General features: G+C 40.5%; 3 protein-coding genes across 3 annotated transcripts; all 3 read left to right on the top strand.

Annotated features, from left to right (window-relative positions):
* Positions 1-964: 964 nt before the first annotated feature.
* LOC131253773 (probable LRR receptor-like serine/threonine-protein kinase At3g47570) lies at positions 965-10,724 on the top strand. The gene is made up of 4 exons (XM_058254913.1): positions 965-3,260; positions 7,649-7,942; positions 8,157-8,444; positions 10,100-10,724. Exons 1-4 carry the CDS (start codon positions 965-967, stop codon positions 10,537-10,539), a joined length of 3,318 nt encoding a protein of 1,105 aa, XP_058110896.1. The 3' UTR covers positions 10,540-10,724.
* Positions 10,725-18,793: 8,069 nt separating this feature from the next.
* Positions 18,794-20,774, top strand: LOC131253772 (probable LRR receptor-like serine/threonine-protein kinase At3g47570). The gene is made up of 2 exons (XM_058254912.1): positions 18,794-19,008; positions 19,151-20,774. Exons 1-2 carry the CDS (start codon positions 18,794-18,796, stop codon positions 20,772-20,774), a joined length of 1,839 nt encoding a protein of 612 aa, XP_058110895.1.
* Positions 20,775-21,756: 982 nt separating this feature from the next.
* Positions 21,757-23,720, top strand: LOC131253771 (probable LRR receptor-like serine/threonine-protein kinase At3g47570). Its single transcript, XM_058254911.1, has 2 exons — positions 21,757-22,168; positions 23,302-23,720. The coding sequence occupies exons 1-2, from the start codon at positions 21,757-21,759 to the stop codon at positions 23,718-23,720; spliced, it is 831 nt and encodes a 276-aa protein (XP_058110894.1).
* The last annotated feature ends 791 nt before the right edge of the window (positions 23,721-24,511 follow it).

Below are 24,511 nucleotides of genomic sequence, written 5' to 3'. Positions count from 1 at the left end.
ACGACCTTGACTCTTAACATGTGATAACCTTGACCCTTAAGACATGACAACCACGACCCAGACCATTAACACATGATAACCACGACCCAGACCTTTAACACATGACAACCCCGACCCAGACCCTTAACACATGACAACCTTGACCCTTATCACATGACACCGCGGCCCAGTCCCTTAACACATGACATCCTTACTCTTAACAAATGATATATATGTTCATTGTCTTCGAAGGTAACACATTATGGCATTCAAATTCTATCTCATTCAATGTCTTCCACATGACAGTTACAATTATTCCTCTCTACCCCAAGTCCCTTCCGACAATCACTTCTTCCTACAACAACAATCACGGTTATTCCTCTCTATCTACAACCAAAAGTAACTTCGATCTTTAAGAATATGCTATTCTGCAAAGCAATAAAATAAATTTTTTTATTCAAAATATCTTCCACCAATTAATGGCTTTCATCTTTAAGAAATGTGGTCGTCAGAGTAAAAATAACATTTGTTTTTAGGTTTATAGAAGTTGTTGGTGATACTTATATGCTGGAGAAGTTGATGGCAGTAACCGTACGCCAGAGAATACAGACAGTCAGATGATGTGGTGGTAGGTCATCGAAAGATATATTTAAGAGGAAGATGAAGAGTACTACGGAAACAACAAAGAAAAAGAAGAAGACAAAGGTTCGTATACGGACTAAGCTTAAGTAAGGGCAATTTCGTTCCTTTTTTTTAATTAGTTTTTTATTTTTATTTTTTAAATTGGTAGAGAGCCATTGAAGTCATTGTTTTGTAAAGGTTTGATTTTGGGAGCCTTTGGCATTACCATGAGACTATTGGCTCAAAATCCCTCTCTATATCTACAGGAGCTTCTGTCCATATTTCTCCCCTAACTTTGGTTTTCGAGCATCTACCAACTGAATAATGGAGCTCCCGTCCGTATGCCTAAGGGCAATTTGGTCATATGTTGCGTGATGGAGTCATATTTATGAACGTTCCATGGTTGTTGGGATCTGCCGCTAGCTTCTCCAACGAAACGGACAGGCTTGCTTTGCTCCACTTTAAAGATCTGATAACTGACGATCCTCACCATTCCTTGAGCTCGTGGAATGATACCCTCCACATCTGCCACTGGCAAGGAGTCACGTGCGGTCGCCGCCATCCTCAAAGGGTCACGACCTTGATCCTCATGGGCCAGAACTTGGTGGGCTCCATATCTCCCTACATAGGGAACCTCACCTTCCTCAGGAGAATCGATCTCAGACGCAATGGCTTCCACGGGACGATTCCTGAAGAGATAGGCCGGTTGTTCCGTTTGAAACTTCTGCAACTGACTAACAATACACTGACAGGAGAAATTCCAGCAACTCTTGCAAACTACTCCGAACTCAAAGGCATTGCATTCTACGGAAACCAGCTCATAGGGAAGGTCCCAGACGAACTTGGTTTCCTACCGAAGCTCTTGGGATTGAGCCTTACTGAGAACAGTCTTTCGGGAAGAATCCCACCCTCACTCGGAAACCTTTCTAATCTCATTATTTTCATTCTCGCAGCAAACAATCTAGAGGGCAGCATCCCTGGTGAGCTCAGCAAGTTGGTAAGCTTAGATATTTTTGGAATTGGTTCTAATAAACTGTCAGGCAAGATTCCTCCCGTGCTCTATAATCTCTCCTCCATCAGTACCTTCGACGTAGGATTTAACAATTTTCACGGAAATCTTCCACCTAACTTAGGCCTCACTCTTCCTAATCTCGAAGGAGTCTATGTCTCAGGAAACCAATTTACAGGACCCATAGCCGTTTCATTATCCAATGCTTCAGGACTTGTACGTATTGAGCTTTCTATCAATAGTTTCAGTGGATCCATACCTATTAATTTTGGAAGCTTGAAGGGGCTCACCAGACTAGCTTTGGCTGACAATCGACTTGGAATTGGGAAAGCTCGAGACTTGTTTTTTCTCGATTCTTTGATGAATTGCAGTAGCTTACAAGTACTAGACGTAAGCTTTAATCGTCTCAGTGGTGCATTGCCCACCTCCATGGCTAATCTTTCGACAGAGCTGATGTTTCTTTCATTAGGACATAACAGGATATTCGGAAGCATCCCATCTGGCATTCAAAACCTTTTCGGCCTCACAACATTGAGTATGGAGTGGAACATTTTAACGGGTACCATTCCCGTTGGTGTTGGGAAGCTTAACAAGGTGAGGATACTTCACTTGAATGTGAATGAATTATCTGGGCGAATTCCATCTTCCTTGAGCAACATGTCCCTATTGTACCGACTCGTTTTATATGGAAACAATCTAATGGGGACCGTACCTTCGAGTCTCGAAAATTGTACAAACATGCAATTCATATACCTCCATGATAATAATCTTAGTGGTAGCTTACCCAAACAACTTTTCAGCTTTCCCTCTTTAGTTGAACTCATTGCTGGAAACAGTTCTTTTACTGGTAATCTGCCACTGGAAGCTGGTAACATGAATTCTCTTGGGGTATTGAACATTTCGTATAACAAGTTGTCAGGGGAAATTCCAAGCTGGGTAGCCACTTTTCTCAGCCTAGAGTATCTCTTCCTCGACGGGAACTACTTTCAAGGATCAATTCCTCCATCATTTACTGCTCTAAAAGGCCTTCAATCCCTGGATCTTTCACGCAACAACTTGTCTGGAAAGATTCCACAATACCTGGAGAACCTTTATGCTTTGCAGTATCTAAATCTATCTTACAATCGTTTCGAGGGTGAATTACCAAAAAAAGGGATCTTTGGAAATGCCAGCGGAGTTTCAGTAGTTGGAAATAGTAAGCTTTGTGGGGGTATTCGAGAATTGCAATTGCCAGCGTGCTCTAATCAAGCTTCCAAGAAACAGGGGATGTCTCTGGCTTCAAAAGTAAACTTCTTAATAATTGGTGTTGTCCTATCTCTTATTTCATTGTCATGCTTCTTTGCCACTCTTTATTGGGTAAGAAAGTCGAGAAGGAAACCTTTTGCCGTGCCTTCTATGGAGGATCCTTTCATGAACATATCATATGCAGAACTCTTTAAAGCGACAGATGGCTTCTCTTCTGTAAATTTGATTGGTACAGGAAGTTTTGGTTCTGTATATAAAGGAACGCTAGATCGAGATGGAATTAGAATCGCAGTGAAAGTCCTCAATCTTCAGCAGCGAGGAGCTTTGAGGAGCTTCATGGCCGAATGTGAAGCCTTGAGAAATATAAAGCATCGGAATCTTATCAAAATCTTAACCTGCTGCTCAAGTATTGATTTTAAGGATTGGTCAGTGTTTAGTTTTGCTATGTAAACCGAGACGAGCTGAAAGCTTTTGTGTATTTGAGACAACCCAAAGGGGTTGAATATATAGAGATTACAACATTTATACAAGAAAAGAAATAAAATCAGAATCAACTATATAAGGTATGCTAGCTATACAAGGTATGTTTCAGCCTATCTAACATCCCCCTCAAACTAATGTGGGTCATCGACAAGTAATAGTTTGCCAACGAGAAATGAGTGACGTGCAGAAGTTAGGGACTTGGTGAGAATGTCTGCAATCTGATCATGGGATGCAACATGTGGTAGAGAAATGAGCCCAGACTAAAATTTCTCGCGGATAAAGTGACAGTCAACTTCAATATACTTCGTCCGTTCATGAAAAATCGGGTTAGAGGCAATCTAAATGGCACTAAGATTATCAACATGGAGTGGAGTAGGATTCTGCACAAGAACACCCAAGTCGGAAAGAAGTCCACGTAACCAAACAAGCTCACTACACGTAGCGGACATCACCCGATACTCGGCTTCTGTGCTTGATTTGGAAACAGTGGCCTGCTCCTTACACTTCCAAGAGATGAGAGAAGTGCCAAGAAAAACACAGTAGCCAGTGGTAGATCTTCGTGTGAGAGCACAACCAGCCCAATCAACATCCGAATAAGCACGAAGGTCCAGAGTCGCTGTAGAGGAGAAGAACAGTGATCGATCTAGCGTTCCACGTATGTACCGTATGATGCGTAACACTGCAGTCATATGAAGAGTCCGAGGAGCAGAAACAAACTGACTGACGACTTGGACAGCGTAGGCAATATCAGGGCGAGTCATAGTTAAGTAAACCAGACTCCCAACCAAACGACGGTATAAGTCGGGCTGTGCAAGTAGATCACCATCGTCGCGGCCATAATGAATGTTAAGTTCTAAGGGAGTCTGAACTGTTTTCTGATCTGTCAATGATGCCAAAGCGAGAAGATCCTTGGCATATTTACGCTGGCTGACCAGGATCCCACGTTTAGAACGTGAGATTTCAAGCCCAAGAAAGTATGTGAGATGGCCGAGGTCTTTCATCTTGAAGGAGGATTGCAGAACTTCCTTTAAAGCCGAGATGCCAGTAGCATCGCTACCAGTCAGGAGGAGGTCGTCAACATAGACCAGAACAATGACAATTCCGTGAGCAGTGATGCGCAAAAATAAGGATGGGTCATGACCACTTTGAGTAAAGCCAGCACCCGTAACAACATCGTGAAAGTGTTAGAACCATGCCCGAGGTGCCTGTTTGAGGCCGTACAGGGCTTTCTTTAGACGACATACCTTATTGTCAGGGATTAAGGAGCCAGGAGGAGGTTTCAAATACACGGTTTCTTGAAGATCTCCATGAAGAAAGGCATTTTTCACATCCATCTGAGCGAGTGGCCATGAGCGAACAGAAGATATAGCCAGAAGAGTACGAACAGTTTTCATCTTGGCCACGGGAGCGAAAGTCTCATCATAATCAATTCCGTATTCCTGTTTGTATCCCTGAGCGACAAGTCGAGCCTTGTATCGATCCAATGATCCATCGGACTTGAGTTTGACCGAATAAATCCATTTGCTACCAATTAGTGTTGAGGGTCAAATATTGCATATCAGACCCATTTATTACATAGATTTACACACATGATACCGCTTAATGGCCTGATTAATCGTGTTTATAATGCAGAGTGTATGTACGAGCCTGGACCGAAAAGGGTGCTTAAAGCATGGATTTAATGCTCTAGCATATCAACCGATCAGGCGCTCGATGTTCCCGAGCGGAACGACGTATCGATGAAGGTTCGGGATCTACAACAGGTACAGTAGGTTCGGGTTAAGTAATAGGTGGTGGATCTGTACGTGATCGACGTGAGTAAACTTGCAATGGACGAGGAAGAGTACTTGAGGCAAATGGAATTTCAAGAAAGGCGGTTAGACCAAGAGAGTTTGGAGTGGGCGGAGGAGGAAGAGATGAATGAAAGGCAATGTGTTCAAGAAAAATAACATGTCGTGAAACCCGAACACGACGAGAAACAGGATCATAACATCGAAAACCCTTCTGAGTTTTCTCAAATCCCAAGTACATACATTTGACTGATTTTGGAGATAGTTTGTTACGTTCACGTGAAGCTAGGTGAACATAACAGATACAACCAAAAACATGAAATGCGGAATATGCAGGAGGTAAGCCGGTGAGAACAAAGTAGGGAGATTTACTGTTTAGAACTTTGGTTGGCATCCAGTTAATTAAGTAGACTGAATGTAACATTGCTTCCGCTCAGAAAGAACGAGGAACACTCATAGTTGTCATCAGGGTGTTAGCAGTTTCAATAATATGATGATTTTTTCGTTCAGCCAACCCGTTCTGTTGTTGAATATTAGAACAGGTGGTCTGATGAATAATCCCATGACCTTGAAGAAATATACGAAAAGTGGTTGAGAGATATTCCCTCCCTGAGTCAGAGCGGAGAGTTTGAACTGGAACCCAAAATTGAGTCTCCACCATAAAGTGAAATAACTTGAATTTTTCAAAAACCTGTGACTTCGATTGCAGAAAGTAAATCCAAGTGTAACGTGTGAAATCATCAATGAATATTACATAGTATCGTAACCCAGAGAGAGACATAATTGGTGAAGGACCCCAAACATCCGTATGCACAAGTTCAAACATAGAAGATGATTTTGTAGTACTTAGGGAAAATGGAACACACTTACTTTTTGAAAGACAACAGGAAGAACAAGAATAATCCAAATCATTTTTATTAAGAGAAATATTCCCTAACATGCCAGACGAAATTAACTGAAGTAACCGATCGGAATGTGGATGACCCAGGCGAAAGTGCCATAGTTTCCACAATTTATTTGCTGAAGAAATATCTGATGAAGAAGGAGAAAAGAAACAACGGGCCGGAGTGACAGATGGATCAAAATCCAGCACGTACAGACGACCATGCCGCCTACCCCTCCCAAGTACCTTCCCCGTCGCCAGATCCTGCACAAAACAACAGTTGGGAAGAAATATGACTAAGCAATTATTTGATGTGAGTTGACCAACTGAAATTAAATTTGAGGAGAGGTTAGGGACATGAAACACATCACGAAGGGTGAACTGGCGATGAGCAGAAGGAGAGAAAGTCAATGATCCAACAGACTGAATAGGTAGTCTAGTGCCATCCGCAGTAGAAATAGCCTGATTGCCGGTGTAGGGACGAATGTCACGAAGATGTGATACAGCACCGGTCATATGATTGGAAGCACCCGAATCGAAGAACCATGTAGAAGATGGGGATATACCTGACATACCGGCCGCAGAAAGGGCCTGAACTATTTGCTGGAGCATCGCAGGAGTCAACGGAGATGAAAGGCCTTCAGCAGAAACAGTAGATGTAGAATCAGTAACAGTCGGCTCGGAAGAAATAGTGGCAGCAGTAGCAGAAAGAGCACGACCACGGCCACGACCACGACCACCACGTCCACGGACGGAAGAAGATGCATATGCACGTGTACGGCAGTCTTGAATGCCATGACCAGTTCGTCGACAATAAGCGCACCATTCTTTGCATTGAGCAACAACATGACCCACCTTGTTGCAGCCGCGACATGTTAAAGGAGAGGAGCCACGCGTTGATGTAGTGGTGGACACAGCAAGCACCATATCAGAGGATCCCGGAGTCGAGGAAGGAAGTGATAGAACTTTCAGTCGTTGTTCCTCAGCCAATAGATCATTAATAACTGAATTCAATGAAGGAGTAGGGCTACGGTTCAAGAGAGCAGCTCGACAATGCTCGAATTCCGGACGCAGTTTCATAAGAAATTGGCGAACTTGCGCACTCTCGCGCATAGTTTGGAAAATCCTAAAGTCATTAGGAAATATTGGATCCATCAAGGCCATCTCAGTCCAAATTGTGACAATTTTAGAATAAAATGATTGAATACTGTCGTCACCCTGAGTAAGGTTAACGAGATCCTGTTCCAGACGATATGACCGGGCCGCATTACTTTGTTGATAAATTGTCTGAAGATGCTCCCACATTGCCTTAGCCGTGCGATGAGGTGTGAGGCCAACAGCAATGGACCGATCGACTGAATCGAGAATCCAGGTAATAATCCGTCCATTGTTCATTTCCCAATCAGCAAATTTATCGGCATCCGTGGAAGTGGGAATAGTAACAGATCCATCAATTAGTCCCCACAAACCACGACCCTTCAGGAAGTTCTGAAAATGGATGGCCCATAGTGAATAGTTGGTACCATCAAAACTACACCTTGGGGCCTCTATACGTGATGAGTTCTTGTCCATTGATCGGAATTAATATAAAGCACGCAAAGAGTTGCAGCAGAAGAATGTTTTAGGTGTACCGTACAGCAGGAGATACCCAAGGGGTAGCAGTATCTGGATCTGGCGGAATAGGAACAGCAACAGGAGCTCTGGATCTGGAACAGGGGTGGTCGGATCTTCAACAGGAGTGGTCGGACGCGCAGGGGGTGGTCGGACGCGCAACAGGGGGTGGTCGGACGCGCAGCAGGGGGCTGTCGGACAGGCAGGGGGTGGTCGGACGAACGGTCGAACGCGTAGGAGGTGGTTGGATCTTCAACAGGGGACATTCGGACAAGCAAGGAGTGGCCGGATCTGCAACAGGGGCGGTCGGAAGAGCAGGGGGTAGTCGGATCTGCAACAGGTGGTGCCGGATTTGGATCAGTGATGCTCTGATACCATGTAAACCGAGACGAGCTGAAAGCTTTTGTGTATTTGAGACAACCCAAAGGGGTTGAATATATAGAGATTACAGCATCTATAAAAGGAAAGAAATAAAATCAGAATCAACTATATAAGGTATGCTAGCTATACAAGGTCTATACAAGGTATGTTTCAGCCTGTCTACTTGACAACTGGTTGCACATAGATGGACATGACCAGTCACGGAGGAACTTAAACTTCATTCAAAGGCTAAATATCGCTGTTGATGTGGTTTCTGTTCTGGATTATCTACATCATCACTTGCAAACACCAATCGTTCATCGCGATTTAAAACCAAGCAATATTCTTCTTGATGATGACATGATTGCTCATGTGGGTGATTTCGGGCTAGCAAAGTTCTTATCTGATGTTGCTCAAACCAGCTCTCTTGGGGTGAAGGGATCTATTGGGTACATCGCTCCAGGTAAGATGTTCATATATTTCCTATTCTTCTTCTTCTTGGTTTTTTTTTTTTTTTTAATAATCTGTGTGATGTGAATATTGCTTATGCCCCACCCCCAGGAAAGTTCCTGTGGGCCGAGGCTATGTGGGTCCCATGGGAAAGTTTGTGAGAAATCCAAAACCCTCCATCAGCTTCAGAAGCTCACAATAGGATGTCATCCTAATAATTATTCAGATTCAATACTCAACTGGGCCACATAGTGTAGGAAATAGTGAGGATTAAAAGCTCACCATTGAAACTTTCATGGGCCATAAAAGTTACCCATCAGGCTAATATTTGTCTTTTTAGTTCATCCAATGGGAATAACCTGATGAACAGTTTGGATGCTGTTGGATGCTGTATAAACATTATGGTGAGCTCTGGGAAAGCTTGGACTGTGGGCATTTCCATTCTCACTGTTTCTTGTCATGTGGGGCGCGCTTGAATTTTGGATCTGAATATAAAATTGTTAGGTTTCTTTACTATTGTGAGGTTACCAAAATGATGGATGGACCAATTAGATTTCTCACTGACATAACGGTGGGCCCGACATAGCTACGACCCACAACAACTTCTATGGGCAGGTGACTTAATTCTCACTTCAATACTTATAGGACACTAATAAGGTTTCAGATATCAATGATATTAATCAATGTATATGTAAAGGAGACATATTCACATCTTGGATCGGGCCAAAATTCCACATTTAATTGGTGCTTGCTTTCTCACCGGTGAGCTTTCACACCTTGTAAATGTATCAATTGTGTAAAACTCTGCATCATGCTAACAACGGCTCTAACAAAAAAATCAATTGGGTGACTAAAATCGGAAAAATTTAGACGTTAGGAGATCCACGGTGGTACTAAGTCAGATAATTTGAATTTTCATTAATTTTGACAGTTCAGGCTTCCTAAGGAATGGGCCATCCTAGTAATTGTCCCAGATCATCTGGTGGTGTATCCCACCATCTGCACGGTGGATTTTCTACATAGGAAACACATTGGTAGGGAAAAAAAGTGTTATATGTAGAAGTACACATAAAACATAGAATTTATCTAGTTATAGATGCATGGAGTACTGTCAGATGGATGGATGGATTCTCTTGGTGGCACATGTACAACAATAGTAGACTATGCTATTGTGGTTTACATTTAGAAAATCAGAGACATCGATCCAGTGAGACCTATTTCAAACAAACACTGGGCTAACCTCATTCTTCTGGGTTGAATTGGTAGAGCAATGTACATTGATTAAACCACATGTACCTAGAGCTATCCGAAATTTTAGGCCATAACACAATCCTAGAAGTCAGTGAAAGTATATTCCTAGAGCTACAGTGAGAGTAGGATTTCGTTAGCTACTCAATTAATTAAAAATAACATTAATAATTAATAATAAGATCAGAAATGAGTATATATTCTCTGGCCAAAGTTCATAGCACATCTATTAATGTTAGAATTTTTGAACTTCTGGAAAAATATAAATGATAATTACTTGTTTAAATGGAGTACTCTCTCTCTCTCTCTCTCTCTCTCTCTCTCTCTCTCTCTCTCTCTCTCTCTCTCAAAATATAACATCTAACTTTATTTGTATCTAAATGGTGGCTCCTATTTAAATATGGGATGTACAAATTACAGAGTATGGGATGGGCGGTGAAGCTTCTACACAAGGAGATGTTTACAGCTATGGAATCCTTCTCTTGGAGATGATAAGTGGAAAGGAGCCAACTGATGAGATGTTTAAAGACAATCTAAGCCTTCATCATTTCTCCAAGTCTGCATTGCCTGAACAAGTAATGAAGATTGTAGACCCATTTCTTTTAATAGAAGCCAGAGTTACTGAAGACAGTGGAAATCATACCAATGCAAGATTAAGAATGCGTGACTGCTTGACTTCAATGGTCAGAATTGGTGTGTTGTGTTCTTTGGAATCACCCACCGAACGAATGAAAATGAAAGATGTTGTTGTGGAAATGCATGCAATCAAGGACTTATATCTTGGGGTCAGGATTCAAAGCGACAAACATGTTAAGTCGCTGCAGTTAGGTGAAGGTCCATCTGAACGCAGAAATTACTGAGACATTATTCGTAGTTATGTTGAGATAGATTTCAAAATAAAATATGTTTATTGAATAAGCTTTAAATATATTTACTCTTGGCTTACGAAGATGTCTTTCTTTTTTTCTCCTTTCTTTTTTTCTTAGTTTTATCCTGGTGTCAGGCAAAGGGAGACTGTATCATGAATGTAGGAGGATGAAGATATCATCTTGTTATAATAACAGGCATATTGAGTTATTAAGATGTTTAATTGATGATTTTTTTTTTTTATAAAACCCTTCTCGAAATGCCATTACATTCCAGCAGATTTCCATTGTGGATTATAAGATCTTTTCCCTGATGAATTTATGTCACTGATCTATTTTCAAATGCCCATCCATACAACATCAACAAGCGTGTTAGAATCATCCAAACATATTGTAATGTCCTGCTGCCCCAACCTAAATGCATATCCAGGTAACTAGGTGAATGCCAACAAATGTAAATGCTACCATGTGATCATGTGAAGATTTCCTTGTGAGAACTACGCATTTATCTGGTTGCGGGATTAATAAAATGAGGATTTTTCTCATCTTAATAGTACATGGCATGCATGTATTTATTTTTCATAATTAGGCTTTATGTTTTAAGTTGGTTTATTTCAATTTGTGCTTCAGTAAGTCTGAAGGGTGGCACCATATCTTTACTAGAGTAACGAGAACGAGAACGTGACCGTTGGATTCAGCAATTGCTCTGCATGATAAACTGTTAATGTGGGGCCTTCCTCTTGTGATCCAACTCATTCATACCATAGGTCACGTGGATAAGAGTTGCCCATATATCCCTAAAAAGTGCTCCATCATCATGACTGTTAAATGTGGACAATTACTTGCAATTATTTATTTATTTTTATTTTTGGTGTTGAATGGTTAGGATCATTTGATTGGGGGAAACATTACGAAAATCCGCTCATCAGGTGGACTACGTTTGTACATTGGAGTCGTTGGTGTTTATCTCTGTAAACGGTCATTTTTCTGGTACATGTGTTGCCCATTTGACCAGTGGTGGGCTTGGAGGTCTACTCGACCTGATCATTGGTTAGAAGTAAAGGTGGGCCTACCCCAGAAATCTTTTGGCTGTGCTAGGTCTTAAGCTTGTGATTGAAGCCTGAACACAAGATCTAAAGATGTAAGGCGTAATATCCAAACAGGCTGGGGATGCTTTCTTTTTTTACATGTTAAATGATCCTCACCCTTCCAATTTACTGTAACATAGGATGAAAATTTGCCATGTGAACTTTCTTTTTTTGGAAAACAGGGCAAGAGATGGCCCTTTTTTTCATTTCAAACTATCATCAGAATATACATTTGGGCGTCCCCGGGAGAAAAAGACCTGCGAACACCTATCATAGCTAACACTGAAAAGAAAAAACAACAAAAACCTCAAAGGCCCTAGGAAGAAGCCATTCGGCAGAAGAGAGTCCCTAAAGCTCCCTAATCGCCCCAGCCCCACCTTGTTTAGGAAGAGGAGCCCTCTGACCTGTGGAGTAAGATCAGAAAAATGAATAAACCATGAGAATGACTATCGCTACCCAAATGGGCCACTGTGTCAGCCGGAGTGATGCCTTCACAGAAAATATGGACAAACCGTACCTGACCTCTTAGCTTGAGCCTCTCGATTCTGTTAAGCTAGTATCTCCATTTCCAACCTGGGTGGGAGCCCCCATTCAGGCCGGGGATACTTTGATATGCATAAAGTCAATGTAAACGATCCAGATATATTGGATGGTGGGCTGATACAGGGATGGACCTAGATGGCCAGAGTGTGAGCCCTGTTTTTTTAAGAAGAAAAGATTTTACTAGCAGGGGAAAGGAACAACCCCAATTTGATGCAATGCTTAATTCCATCCAAAACTGCCTGAGCCTCAGTCACTTTTAAATGTTACTTATTTATAGCTTAATGTGCTATTTGATCAATTTTATTTTCAGCCTTTATCACTTATTTTCAGCACTTTTACGATTTATTTATTTATTTTTATTTTTGACATATTCAAATTATTAAGTGCTTAAATTAATTTTTACCAAAAATATAGTTTTCTTTTAGCTCCACTCCTTTCACTTTTTTTTTTTTTCTTGAGACATATACCTCTTAAACTGATGGGAACCTCACGGTATAAATTCAAAAGAAATGGCATTAGGAAGGCTAAAGGCTGTATGTTGAAAGTCTATTAAAATTTCTTCACTTTAAACCAATCTATCCTTAAAAGTATTTCAAAATTACAATTTATTATTATAAGTTTTAAGCACTTAACTTAATTTTCAAAGTTTATTTTTCAGTTTATAAAACGACACCATCGATAGTTATTAGAATCCAATTGACTACTCCCATCTCTCCAATATTTAGGTTAAGCGCATCGGTCAAGAGGAAAAAATAAGGTGAAATCTGCTTCCCTTTTCTTTTTACCAAGAAACCCTACTTTCATTTCGAGAATCCGGATCCTCTACTTGTCACAAAAGGGATTTCCTATTTTTCTGCATTGTGATTGGTCTACATCATCATTGATATTGTCAGCATTGCTGCATTAAATGTAGTGTGCGATGATGTGGCTCAATCACATTTCAACAAACAGAAAATTCCTGTTTGTAGCAAGCATAGAATCCCGTCTCTCATTTCAAAAGGGAGGCAAAGAAAGCAGAATCAACATGGTACAGACACTGGGTAAAACCTCCTAACTAAGCAAGGTAACTCTTACATCCACTCCATTCGCCAAGTGCGCCCATCTAGTCTTATATTTGGGGCGTCTTTCACTAAATCAAATTTAGTCCATAAATCGAAGAAATAGTGAGAATTCTTAATTGATCTCTATCGATATCACTCTCAATTTGAAGATCTAGAATTTGAATTGATGTTGTTTCAATAATTTGTCCAAAGTTTTTATTTTGATAATTTGCGATGTATGATGAGCCCGCTTATGCATTAACGGTTGATTGGTTAAAGTGCTCAACTTATGATTTGCAAATATGTAGGTTCAATTCTTACTGGAATCACATTAATGTGAATGTCCAATAAGCTTATTAGAATTGGCTTTATGCTAATCTCACCATCCATGCATAATGGATTGATGTGGAATATTCATACCATAATATACGAAGACTAAGAACTATAATTCTTGTCTACTGGAATTCATGGGGAAGAAAATGGATTTACAGATGTAATCAACTTATATGGACAACACTAGATAGAACAGCTTAGAGAAAACTGAGTCATAGGTGTGTGTCTGTAGTCAACATGGTGTGTATGTTCCGTCTAATCCATTCATCAGGTGATCCCTTCAGGTTGAACATATATCCAAAAATTCAGCTTCATCCATAGGTCAGACAGGCCACACTGCATGAGCTTAAATGTTTAGGATGCATGAGCTTAAATGTCAGGTGTGATTTTATAGACTTTACGGTAAAAATAAGAGTATGCAACTGATGAATGGAGTGGATACCGCATGCACAAAATGGTGATTCCCACACAGCTACAGGCTGATTTGAAGAGTCGTTGTCAAGGATTTCATAATAAGAGACTGGGTTGCTTCTTTCTACATGGGATGAATTCCATACCCTTCTTTTCATTTCTGTTTTTACTTGGGATGGGATGGAAAGAAGGGGTGCTGTTTGGGCGGATCTCCACCAGTGGGGCCCACTGTGATGTATCTGCCTTACATCCATACTGTCCATCCATTTTGAAAGCTCATTTTAGGGCATGATTCCAAAAATGAAGTAGATCCAAATCTTAAGTGGACCATACTACATGAAACAGTAGTGACTGAATCCCCACCATTTAAAACTTCATGTGGCCACCAGAATGCTTATTTTGCCTCTGTTAATAAAATCACAAAAACCCGGATGAAGAGACCACGCAAATTCCAAATTGATCCAAAACTTTTGCAGTCCAAGTTTTTATTGGCTGATTGCCACTTTCTCCTATATTATGGTCCACCTGAGATTCGTATTTGCTTCATTTTTTTAAAATAATTTCCTAAAATGAGTTTTCGAAATAGATAAGCAGCACGTATGTAATACACATAAATCACAGTTGGCAGCATTGTCAAGGATCTCACCGTCTTGGTGAGGGAAGCCGATTGCTGCTAAGTAAACTCTGTTCAGCCCATGTTATGTGGTTTATCCATGTTATCCATCCATTTCCAGTTCATTTTAGGGGTCCAGCCCAAAATTAAAGTATATCAAAAGCTCAAGTGGACCATATCAGAGGAAACAACGTGAATTGAATATCTACAGATAAATTCTTGGGGGCCACAAAAGTTTTGGATCAAGCTGAATGTTTTTCCTTCATCTGTGTCTGTGATCTTATAAACAGGTTAGATGAAAAATAAACATCGCTGTGGGTCCTAGGAAGGTTTCAACGGTGAAAATTATTATTCCCACTACTTACTGTGGTGTGATCCACTTGAGATTTGGATATGCTTCAATTTTAGGCTCAACCCTTAAAATAAGCTGGAAAAATGGATGGACGGTGTGGATAAACTACATAAATGTATGGTGAGTCCAACAGAGTTTACTCAGTACGATGAAGCATTATCATAACTCAGTAGAGTGGATCCGGAATCCACCCAAGCCGCGTCCCGATGACTTATTTAAAAGTGTTTAATGTAGAGATGAGAATCAATTATGATTTTCCATTGATTTTCATTAAACGAAATAAAGTACATATACACAGATGAATAACAAGATCACTCCTAAATACAAGAGGAAGTCCTAGTCTTAAGGAAGACTCAACTATTCTGCTATCTACAAGGAAATATTTAATTTGAATAAAGATCTGATAACAGATCTTTGTTACATGCTGTTTTGTTAGAAGATCAGCAAGCTGGTCTGCAGATGAAACATGAGCCACGCGAAGAGCACCAGATTGAACTTGATCACGGAGGAAGTGATAATCAATTGCCACATGCTTCATTCGAGAATGGAAGACTGGATTTGAACTTAACTGTGTTGCACCTACATTGTCGCAGTAGACAACTGGGGGGCTGACCAGATTGATGCAAAGTTCAGGTGGATACCAATTCTGGTTGCTAGCAGGTGCATGTGAGGGAGAGGAGATACTCCAATTATTAGTTTTGTTTGGGCGCCATTGATGGTTTGTTTTGTTTGTTGGATTGGCAGTGATTAGAAGTGAAGTTTCTGAACTTGTGATTGCTGGTGCAGAGGCTTCAAAGGAGAGTAGCTTCTCGTGGAGCTCATCAAATGAGATGGAGGTGTCACGAGCTTGTACCGCACAGACTAGTTCCTTGTAGTCGTCACCTAGGCCATCTAGGATCTTGTCGGTGAGGTCTTCAGGATCCAGTGGTGCCCCTAGGATGGCTAGTTCATCAGAACAAGCTTTGACAGAGTGAAGATACTCTGTGACATTCTGGCTACCTTTTGTTGGATTCTTAAGTTTGGTTTTGACTTGTTTGATGCGACCACGTGAGGGTTTGACATAGGTGTTAGCAAGGATAGTCCATGCTTCTTTGACAGTCTTGGCTTGGGCAATAAAGGGAATGATAGTAGGGGAAAGAGAACCAATTAAGGCATTTAGCAACAGTTGATCTTGACGAATCCAAAGTTTAGGAGAAGGATTGGTTGTGGCAGTGTTATTTGCTGTGATGGTGATGGGAGGACATGGTTTGGATCCATCGATATACCCAATGAGGTCATATCCAATAAATAAAGTTTCAAATTGCAGCTTCCAAGAGAGGTAATTTGTGGAGGTGAGTTTGAGTGGTGCTTGAGCCGATATGTTGATGGTGATAAGAGGAATTTCGGTGTTTGGAGGACTAGTGGTAGAGGTAATGTTGGTGGAGTTTGGTGTTGTCATTTTGGTGTTTGACAGCAAGAGAGTAAGAGGGAAACAAGAGAGGAAAGAAGAGAAGGAGAGAAGAAAAAAACTTAACAGGGAGGAATCGATATGGGCTCTGATACCATGTAGAAATGAGAATCAATTATGATTTTCCACTAATTTTCATTAAACGAAATAGAGTACATATACACAGAGGAATAACAAGATCACTCCTAAATACAAGAGGAAGTCCTAGTCTTAAGGAAGACTCAACTATTCTGCTATATACAAGGAAATATTTGAATTTGAATAAAGATCTGTTAACAGATCTTTGTTACACGTCCGTTCAACTGTCAAAGATTCTGAGTAGTGTGATGCAATCGGTGACCGTTTTCTTTTCGTGTATCACGCTGCTTCCAAAGATAAACAGTGTGTACCCATACATGTGCATTACATTTACCCACGCAAAAAACCTTCCTTGGAGCCACTTTAACATTTGTCACATCACACCCACTCTGTCTATCATATGGGCCAGCTGATATCAGGGTCTGAGGGTGAAAATATATATGGTTGGGTCAAATTTCATATGGGCCCTTTGAGACTCACATTATGAGCAGTTTAAATAGGATAAAAACATCACATACGGGTCCCAGGAAGGTTTCCAGGGTAGGTGTTCATATAGCTATTCACACCCCTGTGGTGTGGTCCACTTGAGTTTTGGAATGGTCTAATTTTTAGGTTCCCGTTCTAACATGATCAGGCTCAAATGATGGATAGATTAAATGTCCCTTTCACATCCCCGAAGGCTATCTGTTCTAATCAGGGTATTGGGATAGTTTCTCAAAAAAAATAATAATTTAGGAAAGAGATCAGACAGAACAGGAAAAACAGACCGATAAAATCGGATTGGAGTCTTTTGTATGCAGCAATCAAAGCCTAGTGGGCCACTCTGTTGTGCATGTGGCATTTGCTCCATACATTAGGTGGGTCCCTTTCTTTTTAGATCCTAGGGCCAATAATTAGTCCGATCCATAACTCACGAGGACCAAACCCCGCAGAAAATTTTCTTTTCATTTGTTCTAATTCTATCTCCAGTTAGTGATGGCCTCAGTCACCACTTAACCTGGACACGAATTACCCTGATGGAAAGCTCAGTGGGGCCTATTGTGATGTTCGTGAGATATTTACTCTGTTCATCCACTTTTCCATATCACGCTAGGTATGGCCCAAAAAAGAGGTAAATCCAAAATTCTAGTGGGCTGCACAACAGGAAAAAGGGGTTAGGAAATGCCCACAGTTGAAACCTCTTGGGGTCCACTGTAATGCTTATATGCCATCCATACCGTCCATATAGTCGTTTCTAGGGAGATGAATTTGAAACACAAAAATAATAGCCTAACCCAAAACTTTTGTGGCCCTACAAATTCTTCAATGATGAATGTCCAATCCTCACTGTTTTCTCTCATGCCATAATATGAAAAAACTGATAGATATGGTAGAAATTTCACAAACATCATAACAAAGATGATAGTGGCCCCATATAGCTATGGATATGGTAGATATATCACAAACATCATAGTGGGCCCCACATAGGTCTCCATTGCATGAATTTCCCGTCCTATGAAAGCCTTCACAGGGAATCGGCATCCCCTTTAGCTTAAGCTTTTTGGATACAAATTTTCCTGGAAAGGCTTTGGCAAGAAGTTACTATGCTAGGAAACTAGGTGGGCCCACTGTGATGTTTGTGAGAAATTCATCATGTCCATCCATTTTATAAGATCGTTTTAGAGTATGCAACCAAAAATTAAGAAGATCCAAAACCCAAGTACGCCACATGTGAGGAAATACTGGGGATTGTTGAAACATTCAAATGACCACAAAAGTGACTACTTTATAAATAGTTTGGATGATGTATAAACCACATGTTGGACCTAGTGAAGGTTTCACTGATATGCATTTCTATCCCCAGCTTTCCCTCTCCTGAGGCTTTTTGAGTTTTGGATCCACCTGAGTTTTTGGTCTCATGTCCTACAATTAAATGAAAAAAAAAAGAAAAAAAAGATGAACTGATGGATTTCTCACGAACATCATCCCCATCCAACTTCCCTGCACATGAATTTCGTGCAAAAGCCTTTGTCAGTAACTCCCCGTTCAAGCTTTGGCCTGTGTATCACTGGACCACCATATGCACCGTGTGGGCTCCAGTATCTGCGACGCATAAAGGTTAGTCGTGACAGAGACAAAAGCAACTCCGTGTTTTGGAGTCTTTTGAACGTATTTAAGTCAAAAGAGTGAAAAAGGAGAATAAAAGAAAAAAAAAGTACCCAAGAAATCAACCGAGCATTTATTATTTAGTAGCTTGGTCAAGTCATGCACGCACGAGAAGTGGGCCCTTCTCCGTATATATAGAGGGGAATCCACTCCCTAATTCTCTCCACACCTTGGCTTTCTGCAATCACGAACCCAATAATGGAGCTCCCGCCGATGAGCCTAAGGGCAATTAGGTCATTTCTCCCCCATGCCATCATTTTCTCTTCCATATACGTTCCATGGTTGTTGGGATCTGCTGCTAACTTCTCCAACGAAACAGATCATCTTGCTTTGGTCCACTTCAAACATCTGATAACTGACGATCCTCTCAATTCCTTGAGCTCCTGGAACCATACTCTCCACTTCTGCCACTGGCAAGGAGTGACTTGCGGTCACCGACATCCTCAAAGGGTCACGGCCTTGAACCTCTTTGGCCAAAACTTGGTGGGCCCCATATCTCCTTACATAGCAAACCTCACCTTCCTCAGGATCATCAATATATTTCGCAAACAACAGCTTCCACGGTGCGGTTCCCGAAGAGATTGGCCGTTTGTTCCGCTTGCGGTATCTTAGTCTGGTCAATAACACATTCACCAGAGAAATTCCAGCAAATCTGACCCACTGTTTGGAACTCCAAGTCCTTAATCTTTACGGGAATCAGCTTGTAGGGAGGATTCCAACTGAGCTAGGCTCTCTATCCAAGCTCACCAAATTGAACCTTGGTTACAACAGTCTTACAGGATGCATCCTACCTTCACTTGGAAACCTTTCGTCTCTCAGTTATCTTTATCTTTCAATTAACAATCTCGAGGGCAGCATCCCAAGTGAGCTCAGCCAGCTGGTAAGCTTAGAGTTGCTTGCAATTTATTCTAGTAACCTGTCAGGTAGGATTCCTCCCTCGCTATACAATCTTTTATCCATTACCATTTTGGACGTGGGATATAACAGATTGAATGGAAATCTTCCATCCAACTTAGTCCTCACTCTCCCTAATCTCCAAGAACTCTATGTTGGAGGAAACCAATTCACAGGACCCATACCAGTTTCATTACCCAACGCTTCACGACTTGTAATTCTTTCGTTTGAGGACAATAGTTTTACTGGATCCATGCCTATGAATCTTGGAAGCCTCAAGAGTCTCACTAAGGTATTTTTGGGCTACAATGAACTTGGAACTGGGAAAGCTCATGACTTGAGTTTTCTCGTTTCATTGACCAATTGTAGTAGCTTACAAGCACTGTACATGGACGCTAACTGTCTCAGCGGTGCGTTGCCTGACTCCATAGCTAATCTTACTACCCAAATGACGTGGCTAACACTTGAAGGTAACAGGATATTCGGAAGCATCCCATCTGGGATTCAGAACCTTTTCAGCTTAACAAGGTTGCGTATGCAATATAACTTTTTAACGGGTGCCATTCCCATTGGTGTTGGGAAGCTTAACAAAATGGAGGTACTTTTCTTCGGTAGAAATGAATTATCTGGAAATATTCCATCTTCCATGCAAAACATGTCCCGGTTGTATTTACTTGCTTTAGAGGGAAATAGTCTAACAGGGAGTGTACCTTCAAGTCTTGGAAATTGTACATACATGCAGTTCTTGTACCTCTTTGATAATAATCTTAGTGGTGGCTTACCCAAACAACTTTTCAGCTTTCCCTCTTTAATTGAAATCTTTGTTGGAAACAACTCGTTTAGCATTGATCTGCCATTGGAAGCCGGATACCTGAAAGCTCTCCAGAATTTGAATGTTTCTAATAACAAATTGTCAGGCGAAATTCCCAGCTGGCTAGGTAGCTGTCTAAGCCTAGAGTATCTTGGGTTGGAAGGGAACTTCTTTCAAGGGTCAATTCCTTCTACATTTAGTACTCTAAGAGGCCTTGGATCCCTGGATCTTTCAGGCAACAACTTGTCTGAAAAGATTCCAAAATACCTGGAGAACCTTTCTGCTTTGGAATACCTAAATCTATCTTTCAATGATTTCGAGGGCGAATTACCAAATCAAGGGGTCTTTAGAAATGCCAGTGAAGTTTGGGTACTCGGAAATAGTAAGCTTTGTGGGGGTATTGAAGAATTGAAATTGCCAGCGTGCTCTAGCCAAGCTTCCAAGAAATTGGGATGTCTCTTGCTTCAAAAGTAAAATTCTCAATAATTGGTGTTGTCTTGTGTCTTATTTCATTATCATGTTTCGTCACCACTTTGTATTGGGTAAGAAAGTCGAGAAAGAAACCTTCTGTTCCGTCGTCTGTAGAGGATCCTTTCATGATCATATCATATGCAGACATCTTTAAAGCGACAGATGGCTTTTCTTCTGCAAATTTGATTGGTAGTGGAAGCTTTGGTTCTGTATATAAAGGAACACAAGATCAAGATGGAACGGTTTTTGCAGTGAAAGTCCATAACCTTCAATAGCAAGGAGCTCTGAGGAGCTTCATGGCCAAATGTGAAGCTTTGAGAATGACGCAGGGATGAACGTGATGAGGATAACTACTCTGAATCCACGGAGCTTCTCTGGACTCCTCACAGAGACTTCTCGAATCTACGAGGAAAGAAAGCAGAAAATAAAAATAAATTCTAAGAAATTCGAAATTGATTAATTGAAGAATAAAAACAAGTTCACAACCCTTTAAATAGGGGTACCAAGCAATGAGAAAGAAATTAGAATCAAACTACAACTCAAACTCTTAGAATCCGTGACTTACTATAAATAGTAAACTTACTATATTTAGACGGTCGTGATGTCTACTAGTGTGCAAGGTTTTCGGCCAAAAATAGTCAGTGTCCTATTTGGCTTCACCAAACCGTTCTCCTAATTATTCTAAGCTCTTTTCACGTTGGGCGCAACTCCTAAAGCCCGACGGATGAAGAGTTATAATCAAACTAAAACTTACTATTTATAGTAAAAACGAAATTAAAACAGGGAAACGACTGTCGATCCAGGGGTTTTTTTACAATTCCAGGCTGCGCAACCCGGCATAGCGGGGTTGGTTGGCTTCAGTAGCTCGTTCTACCCCAAAATCATATATTTTACGTCAGATAACTCATTTCAGATTGTAAGATACGCCCGATTTAAGGTTCGATGGTCTGGATCACTTCAGCAGCAAGGAGCTCTGAGGAGCTTTATGGCCGAATGTGAAGCCTTGAGAAACATTAGGCATCGAAATCTTATTAAAATCTTAACTTGTTGCTCAAGCATTGATTATAAAGGCAACGAGTTCAAGGCTTTAGTTTTTGAGTACATGAACAATGGAAGTCTAGACAGGTGGTTACCCAAAGATGGGTATGACCAGCAGAGGGGGAATTTAACCTTTATTCAAAGGTTAAATATAGCGCTTGATGTGGCTTCTACACTGGATTATCTACATCACCATTGCCAAACACCAATCGTGCATCGCGATTTAAAACCAAGTAACATTCTTCTTGATGATGACATGACTGCCCATGTGGCTGATCTCGGGCTATTGAGGTTCTTATCTAAGGTTGCTCAAACCATATCACTGGGGGTGAAGGGATCTATTGGGTACGTCGCTCCAGGTAAGATTCATACATTTTCTTTAATTTTATTCTTTTAAGTGTATCTGGGCGATACTTGTGCCCCACTCCTAAGGAAAGCTTCCGTGGGCGTAGGCTATATGGGGCCCAAGGTGATGTCTTTGAGAAATCCAATCTATCCATCAATTTCGGAAGCTCACAATAGGACAGCAACCTAATAATTATTTAGATCCAAGATTCAAGTGGGCTACAAGGGAGGAATCATTGAGTGTTAAAGGCTCAACATTGAAACTTTCATTGGGCCAACTTTCACATTACGCTAATATTTATGGTTTCAGTTCATGCCAGTGGGAGTAACCAGATGAATGGTTTGGATGGCATATAAACATCATGGTGGGCCCCAGTTCATACAGTTATAATTAGCCTCACAATATTCAGTTATCATGTATATCTTGCAACAGCCCTCCAAATCAATGGCTGATTGTTCTCCTCTCAAGTTATTAATAGAAACCATGCACCTCCATGAGATGTATCGAATTACATCTCAATCTATCTTCCTCTTCCTTGATAAAGTGGGCTAGGGGGCAGCCAGGGGATAAGTGTTGGTGGCCAGTGTGGCCCGGTTTAGGTCCCTTCATCCAGTTTTTGTTTTTGTCGTCCTTACGATAGGTTTCCCCTAGTTTTTGTTTGGGGGGTGCCCAAATTTGTTTATCATCAGTGTAAAGCTTCTTGAATATGAAATGAATAGAGTCATTAAAAAAAATAAAAATAAAAAATAAAAAATCCTGAAGCAAAACTATAAATGATAATTACTTGTTTAAATGGGGTGAGAGTAGGATTTCATTAGATAATCAAGTAATTAAAAAAAAATCTTAGAGCTACAGTGAGAGTAGGATTTCATTAGATAATCAAGTAATTAAAAATAACATTAATAATAAGATTATAAATGAGTATAGATTCTCTGGCCAAAGTTCATAGCACATCTATTGATTTTAGAAATTTTGAAATTCAGCAAAATATAAATGATAATTACTTGTTTAAATGGAGTGTTCTCTCTCTCTCTCTCTCTCTCTCTCTCTCTCTCAATATAACGTCCAACTTTATTTGTATCTAAATGTTGGCTCATATTTAAATACGGGATGTACAAATTACAAAGTATGGGATGGGCGGTGAAGCTTCTACACAAGGAGATGTTTACAGCTATGAAACCCTTCTCTTGGAGATGATTGCTGGAAAGGGGCCAACCAATGAGATGTTTAAAGACAATTTAAGCCTTCATCATTTCTCCAAGTCTGCATTGCCTGAACAAGTAATGAAGATTGTAGACCCATTTCTTTTAATAGAAGCCAGAGTTACTCAAGATAGTGGAAATCATGCCAATGCAAGAGATAGAATGCGTGACCGCTTGACTTCAGTGGTCAAAATTGGTGTGTTGTGTTCTTTTGAATCACCCACCGAACGAATGAAAATGAAAGATGTTGTTGTGGAAATGCATGCAATCAAGGACTTATATCTTGGGGTCAGGATTCAAAGCGACAAACAAGTTAGGTCGCTGCAGTTAGGCGAAGGTCCATCTGAACTCAGAAATTACTGAGACATTATTCATAGTTATGTTGAGATAGATTTCAAAATAAAATTTGTTTGTTGAATAAGCTTTAAATATATTTAGTCTTGTCTTACGAAGATGTCTTTCGTTTTTTTTCTTAATTTTATCCTGGTGTAAGGCAAAGGGAGACTGTATCATGAATGTAGGAGGATGAACATATCTTGTTATAATAAAAGGCATATCGAGTAATTAAGATGTTTAATTGATGAAAGATTTTTATAAAACCCCTTTCAAAATGCCACTACATTCCAGCAGACTTCCATTTTTCTGGTACGTGTTGCCCATTTGACCAGTGGTAGGCATAGAGGTCTACTCGACCTGATCATTGGTTAGGAGTGAAGGTGGGCCTACCCCAGAAATCTTTTGGCTGTGCTAGGCCTTAAGCTTGTGATTGAAGCCTGAGCACAAGATCTAGGCCTAATATCTAAACAGGCCGGGGATGCTTTGATATGCATAAAGTCAATGTGAACGACCTGGATATATTGTATAGTGGGCTGGTACAGGGATGAGCCTGGATGGCTAGAGCGTGAGCCCTGAAAGCATGGGCCTAGATTTTTATTATTATTATAATAATAATAATAATAATAATTATTATTATTATTATTATTATTATTATTATTTATTTTTATTTTTTTTAAGAAGAAAAGATTTTACTAACAGGGGAAAGGAACAGCCCTAATTTGATGCAATACTTAATACCATCCAAAACTGCCTGAGCCTCAGCCACTTTTCGATTTTACTTATTTATAACTTAATGTGCTATTTGATAAATTTTATTT

Source organism: Magnolia sinica, chromosome 8 (genome assembly GCF_029962835.1).
Source record: "Magnolia sinica isolate HGM2019 chromosome 8, MsV1, whole genome shotgun sequence".
Taxonomy (NCBI): Eukaryota; Viridiplantae; Streptophyta; class Magnoliopsida; order Magnoliales; family Magnoliaceae; genus Magnolia; species Magnolia sinica.
This window is presented reverse-complemented; position numbering and strand designations above follow the sequence as displayed.